This window comes from Spermophilus citellus (genome assembly GCF_964194105.1).
Source record: "Spermophilus citellus genome assembly, chromosome: 3".
Taxonomy (NCBI): domain Eukaryota; kingdom Metazoa; phylum Chordata; class Mammalia; order Rodentia; family Sciuridae; genus Spermophilus; species Spermophilus citellus.
In genome coordinates, this window is record NC_138184.1 from 178,281,461 (window position 1) to 178,288,802 (window position 7,342).

The 7,342-nt window shown below is 47.0% G+C and overlaps 1 protein-coding gene across 1 annotated transcript; it reads left to right on the top strand.

The window, feature by feature from the left end:
• Window positions 1-4,980, top strand: PAX4 (paired box 4; the record flags this gene model as incomplete). Its single annotated transcript, XM_081287359.1, has 10 exons — window positions 1-13; window positions 556-686; window positions 987-1,202; window positions 1,508-1,583; window positions 2,603-2,728; window positions 2,935-3,017; window positions 3,403-3,472; window positions 3,822-3,877; window positions 4,149-4,290; window positions 4,841-4,980. The coding sequence occupies 10 exons, from the start codon at window positions 1-3 to the stop codon at window positions 4,978-4,980; spliced, it is 1,053 nt and encodes a 350-aa protein (XP_081143485.1).
• Window positions 4,981-7,342: the final 2,362 nt, after the last annotated feature.

Here is a 7,342-nt window from a genome sequence, read left to right on the forward strand (position 1 = left end):
ATGCAGCAGGATGGTAAGAAGCCTGAGAGAAATTGAAAGAACGGGGCTGGGGTTGTAGCTCAGTGACAGAACGCTCGTCACATGTGTGAGGCACTGGATTCGATCCTCAGCACCACATAAAAATAAATAAATAAAATAAATGTATTGTGTCCATCTACAACTTTAAAAAAAAATGAGAAGAATGGGGAGGAGGAAGTTCAGAGACAGAGGAGTAGTTCAGGACTTTGCTTTCATGAAGATGATTTCATCTGCCCTTGGCCAATGTTCTGGAAGAAGTTTTTTCCAGTCAGTCTCTCTCTGTTCTACCCTGCTTTGCTTAGCCCAGGAGAGTCAGTACAAGATTCTCCTGAGTTAAGATTTGGTCAAAGAGCAAAGATTCACCCATGAGCCAGCTCCCACGAAGAGTGGCATGTTTTGAGGTCCCTGGGATCAGGAGAGGAGAAGTCTCCTGGGACCAGACTTACTCTATGGTGGCAAGACAGGCAGGAGGGATCTAAGAGACTCTCTGCCAAGGTGGGAAGAGGAAATGTATGGGTGCTTCCTTCTCATGCCCAGGGATCAGCAGCATGAATCAGCTAGGGGGACTTTTTGTGAATGGTCGGCCCCTGCCTCTGGACACCCGGCAGCAGATCGTGCAGCTAGCAGTCAGTGGTATGCGACCCTGCGATATCTCACGGAGCCTTAAGGTAATGCCAGAACCTTCACCCAATGGTGAGGCATGAATTAGTGAGAGAAAGTCCCTCTGAAGACAAGAGTCTGAAGTTGTTACAGACTCCGAGGGTCTTTGGGCTTGGGCTACCTCCTCTAAGACCCTTTTGATTGGTAAGGGGAGCTTTAGGAACATAAGTGTATTCCTAAAAAATGTAGGACTCTCAAATCTGGTCCAGTAAGTCTTGCTTTGCCTTGTAGCCTCCTTCCATCCCAGGGTCACTCACCCTCCTTCTGCCCATCATGTCTTAGTTATCCTTGCTTTTCACCTGATTCAGGTATCAAATGGCTGTGTGAGCAAGATTCTAGGGCGTTACTACCGCACAGGTATCTTGGAGCCCAAGGGTATTGGGGGAAGCAAGCCACGTCTGGCCACACCCCCTGTGGTGGCTCGAATTGCCCAGCTTAAAGACCAGTATCCAGCTCTCTTTGCTTGGGAGATCCAACGTCAGCTTTGTGCTGAAGGGCTTTGCACGCAGGACAAGACTCCCAGTGTAAGTGACCCCCATCTCTGCACTGGGGCTGGCAAATAGGCTTTTGTTCGGGGAGCTCAAGATCCCTTTTTATTGGAAACTCAATCCCAAGCTGGGGGTGGGGTACTTGCATATTCTGACCCATAACTTGCTCTTTTGAAAAGTGATGGTTTGCGAGAGAGATGAGACAAAAGCATGGGGAGAGAGGGGAAGCTGCCCTTGGGAATGAGGTGTGGGTGGAGAGAGAAGGCATACTAGGGGGCTATCCTCAGATGCAGTCCTGGGTCTGTACATTATCTCCTAACTCAACACCCCAACACTTCCAGGTCTCCTCCATCAATCGAGTCCTGAGGGTGCTACAGGAAAACCAAGGACTGCACTGGCCACAGCTCAGGTCATCAGGTAGGTTTGGAGTTGCCCCTCAGGGATAATCAGAACCAAAACCTCAGTATTTTATGGCTCTTAAAACACTGTGTGTGTGTGTGTGTGTGTGTGTGTTTGTGTGTGTGTGTGTGTGTGTGTGTGTGTTTTATACTGGGGATTGAACTCAGGGGCACTCAACTACTGAGCCACATCCCCAGCTCTATTTTGTATTTTATTTAGAAACAGGGTCTCACTGAGTTGTTTAGCACCTCACTTTTGCTGAGGCTGGCTTTGAACCTATGATCCTCCTGCCTCAGCTCCTGCTCTGTGCCCCAACCATTCTTATTCTCAACTTTTTTTTTTTTTTTTTTTTTTTGGTATTAGGGATTGAACCTAGGGGCACTTAACCACTGAGTCACATCCCCAGCCCTTTTTGTGTTTTATTTTGAGACAGGGTCTTGCTAAGTTGCTTAGGGGTTTGCTAAGTTGCTGAGGTTGGTTTGAACTTGCAATCCTCCTGCCTCAGCCTCCCAAGCTGCTAGAATTACAGGCATGTGCCACTGCACCCAGCTCTCATTCTTTTATGGATCACCCTCCCAACAACCCAATAAGGAGAGCCTGGTAAAGAGCTTTATTCTCTCTTGGCAGAAAAAACTTGAAGTTCAGAGAAGTGGGGTGACATACCAGAGGTCATCAGTCTGTTGCTGGCAGGTCATGGAATGAAATGTAGGTCCCCAGGATTGTAGGTTCACAGGATCTGCTGAGGAAGAAGCAGGACTGGGTCTTCTACACCCTCCTTCTGCCTTATATGTAGCTTCTCAGGGTATCCTCATGTTCTATGGGATTGTGCAAATGGGGACCATATCTTCTGCTATTTTCCCCAAACACAACAATATACTGAGTACACTTCCCATCAATGGCCCCTGAAATAATCCCCAAGTAATTGAATGCTTTACCAGCTTGGCTCTCCTCTTGTACCCATGCTGTCACCTAGCTGCAGTGCCAGGGACTCAGGAACCCCAACACAGACCATCTCGAAACATTGTCCTCCTTTGCAGCTGTCTTGGCACCAGCTCTTTCCATTCCACATCATGGCTCTGAGCATCCCCAAGGTCCCACCTCAGGGACCACTCACCGGAATCGAACTATCTTCTCCCCAGGCCAAGCAGAGGCATTGGAGAAAGGTATTGGGCTAGAGTGGATGGAGGGGCAGAGGGTCCTTGGTGTGACATGGGGGCAGCAGCCTTGAGACCTGTGGCCAAAGGCTAAGAAGTTCAGGCTGCAGGTAGCTCCTTCTTGGGAAGGTAGTTTAGGTTTATATCAGGTGGGGAGTGAGGCCACGTCTTGCTCCCTCCCTGTGCCCTTGCTGTGTGAGCCTCCATCTCTGCAGAGTTCCAGCGTGGGCAGTATCCTGATTCAGTGGCCCGTGGTAAACTGGCTGCTGCCACCTCTCTGCCTGCGGACACGGTGAGGGTGAGTTATGTCATACTGAGTGAACCAACCACAGGGGAGAAGAGTCGGTACTGGCCAGAGTACAGTAAAGACTCCAGTACTAGCCAGAGCTATGGATTCTGGTGAGGTAGAGAAGTGGGCAAGAAGGTGGGAATAAGCTTGTTTGGAGCAAAAATCAGAGATGAAGCCCTCCTTGTTCTCTGATTGTTCTCTCTTTCCTGCCCAAGCCTTTGAGTTGAAGAAGGGGACAGACAGCAAAGGTCAGAATAGGGAGGAAGGACACATCAGGATCAAAGAAAGTTCTGCATTCTGAGTCCAGGCCAGGTGCCAGGTGCCTCAGGTGACAGCAGCAGGTGCCAGGTAGCAGAGAGAACAGCCAGTAACATGGTCCCCATTTTCCCCTCAGGTCTGGTTTTCTAACAGAAGAGCCAAATGGCGCCGGCAAGAGAAGCTGAAGTGGGAAATGCAACTGCCAGGTGATTTCTGTGCATATCCATCTATACATCCATCAGTCCCTCCCATCCATCCATCCATCCATCCAGCCAGCCAGCCAGCATTTACACAGTACTTTCCATGTACGAGGCTCTTTGCTGGATGCTGGGCATACATAGTCCCTACTCTTAAGGGCTGCACTGTTCCCAGAACCATCCATGGGATTTAGTCTATCTTTCTAAAGAAAGGCAGTTCACAGTTGTGACATCCATCTCCTCCCATCCCTGCAAGAACCCATTCCTGGAACCCCTGCATTGAATCCCCATCTTTCACCATACTCCCTCTGCTCCCAACCAATCCCTCCCTCTGAGTGGATCCACTCCCACCTTGTAGGTGCTTCTCAGGATCTGACTGTACCAAGGGTGTCCCCATGGATCATCTCTGCACAGGTACTTGGGAAGAGAGGGGAGTCTGTCAACTGGAAAGACTGAAGGGCTCACTGCCTCTCCCAGATCTGGTGAAGGCCTGAACTGGGACCTACAGCTCCCCACAGCCCTCACTGTGCACACTTACAGATAGTGCTGTTCCCTAGTCTACTATGTGAATGGCACCCTCTGGAGATGTGCAGGACAAAGCCTGTGGGAAAGGGGTCCTGGGATCCCAGGCCTTTGAAACATTAAGCCTCATTGGCAGCTGAGGGTCACCTTTGGCTTTTTCTAGCAGTCCCCTGGCAGTATGCCCACAGCAGCTCTTCCAGCCCTGGAACCACCGGGTCCCTCCTGGTCTCAGTTGAGTTTGCAGGCAGCACCAGACAGGTGTCTGAGTGACACTCCTCTCCAAGCCTGTCTCCAGCCCTGCTGGGGTAAGAATTGAAGCCAGGCCTCAATCCTGCAAGGTATGGGAGGGCTGATTGACTCCTAGACCCACAAGAAGGCATGGATCTCCAGGTAGGGCCATTGAAGGATGTCCAGTTAGGGACAACATATAGCTTTCCTTGCATGATTCACAAAGTTGGGGACACTAGTACCCCTGAATCTATAGTAGCACTGAGAGCCACAGTGGGTGAAGGGAAGTGGGATTGGGATTTGAGTGAATATATTCAGGGTAGGGAATGGATGTGTCAGCCCTTCCCACTCAGTGATTTTGAGGAGAGGATGGCAAGCAGTTAACTCAAGCCCCCTTTCTTTGTCCTGCAGGCTACTTGCCCCCTCAGCTACATTCCCTGATTCCTTACTTCCTTGTCCATCCTTCTGCTGTCCCCATCACCAGTCTTGGTGGCCTTATTAAGGCTCTGGTCTGGCCTGACCCTCTGCTACAATAAAACTTGAAATTAGGCAAGAGACCCAGAATGTGAAGATGGGGCAGGATCTAATGCCATCTTGCCCATTGTCCTTACCATCTTGCCTACACAGATTGCTGTGCCTTCCTCCTTCCTGTGGCTCCCCCTTCCTGTGTGGACCTTGCTTGGCCCTGCCTCACTGCCCCTCCTGCGCATCATGTGATTGGAGGAGCTGGAGAGGCAGCACCCACCCACTACTCACACTGGCCTTAAGAGGCCTCCACTTGGCAGTAATAAAAACACACATTTTAAATTAGCAGTATTTCTTGTTGCATTGTTTTCCCTGTGAGCACCAATATGCCCACCCCAATATTTAACAATTATGCCTACCTTTCTACCTACCTATCCAGTGTTTATATGTATGCATCCAATCAATGTATTTGTCTACATATCTATATATCTTATCTACTCCATGGATGTTTCCACATGTATGTATGTATGTATCTACTTATCTATTTATCTATCTATGTGTTTGGCTAATCAAAGATCTACATATAAACTGGGCATGTGGCGCACTTCTGTAATCCCAACAGCTCAGGAGGGTGATACAGGAGCATTGCAAGTTCAAAGCCAGCCTTAGCAACTTAGCAAAGCCCTAAGCAACCCAGCAAGACGCTGTCTCAAAATAAAATATAGGGCTGGGGATATAGCTCAGTTGGTAGAGTGCTTGCCTCGCATGCACAAGGCCCTGAGTTCAATCCCCAGCACCAAACACAAAACATAATAATAAATTAATTAATTAAATATAAAAAAGGGCTGGGGATGTGGTTCACTGGTTAAGCACACCTGGGTTCAATCCCCAGTACCCCCCCAAAAAAAGTCTACATATATATGTGTACATATTCATACATTGATATATCCTGGCATTTTATTCCTAAGTCTTCCAGCAAGCATCTCAAAAAAATAAGGAACTTTTCTTAACCACAATACCATATTCTCATCTGAGAAAATTTATTATAATTCCTTAGTTTGAAAAATAGACATTGAGGGGGCTGGGGTTGTGGCTCAGTAGTAGAGTGCTCGCCTAGCATGTGCAAGGCCCTGAATTTGATCCTCAGCACCACATAAAAAATAAATAAAATAAAGGTATTGTGTCCAACTACAAATAAGAAATAAATATTTTTTTTTAAAAATAGACATTGATTCCCTAATGCATGTGTATTTTTGTCATCATGGCAAATAGAGTAGAAATGGCATTTTTTCATATCCTGCTTTTCCATTTATATATGCTCAAGGGCATGTTTGATTGGTTCTTCTTGGCAGTAAGTTCTGAATTTTCTCAAGTCTGTCCCCCCTGCAGAGAAAGCTCTAGATACTTCCTGTGGAATCTTGGGATGTGGGGAAAGGGAGGAAAACAGAGAAAAGAAGGTGAAGAAGGGGATATTCAGAAAGATGAATGAGCTCATATCTCCAAATTCTTTCCCTTTTGAAGGTCAGAAGATAAATAGTAATAGTGCCAAGAGGGTTGGGAATGGGGAAGTGGAGTCATATTTGTTTACTCCCACCTTGGACAAGTACTGATCCAGAAGTTGTCAGATCTTTTTATTAACAAATAACCCAAAGCTATGCTTTTCAGTAATTAGTGACCAACAACATGTAGCCACTTAAATGTCATTCACATAAAATAAAATGAACAATTCAGCTTCTTACTCTCACTACCCACATCTCAAATGCCACATGTGGCTCATGGTTATAATACTGGATAGAAAAGATTATAAAGCATTTCCAGCAGTACAGAAGGTTCTATGGGATAACAGTTCAAGAATGCACTTTTTCAGCATAATAGAGCACACCCTGTCACTGCCTGCCTTCTCTACTTTCAAGTGGGTGGTCCTGCTGGACAGAACTGCCCAGGGAAATAGGCAAGATTTTATGGGGTGACAATCTGCACAGCACAGGATGGACATCTGCAATGAAGAAGTTGCCTCAGCTGAGTCCCTATGACTCCTTTAGGCAAAAGACCAACAACCACTTATGAGAAACTGGGTATAAGACTGTGTGTGTGTGTGTATACATGTATATCCCTGTGTACACACGCCTGTGCATCTGAGCATATGTATTTATGGAATGCTGAGGAAGAGATTCCGCATTAGATGATTTCTGAGGTTCTATCTCTTTATTAGGACTTTTTTTTTTTTTTTTGGTACTGGGGACTGAACCCAGGGGCTTAATCACTGAGCCACATCCCTAGCCCGTTTTATGTTTTATTTAGAGGCAGAGTCTTACTGAACTGCTTAGAATCTCACTAAGTTGCCAAGGCTGGCTTTGAACTTGTGATCTTCCTACCTCAGCCTCCCAAGCAACTGGGATTACACAGTTGGTCACTATGCCCAGCTAGATAGGACATTTTTTTAGGCAGGGTCTCACTGGGTTGCCTAGGCTGATCTCAAACTCCTGGGCTCAAGTGAACCTCCTGACTCAAGCCTCCCAAGTGCTCTAACTACAGGCATGTTCCTTATGCCCCACAGGGTCCTGTGCTTAGTGCTCTCCAGGAAAGTAGATGCTTTAGTTTGGCATTTTCAACCTTCACTTATTAAATTTTGAAAAAAATTTTTTTTCACTTTTGTGGAACTAG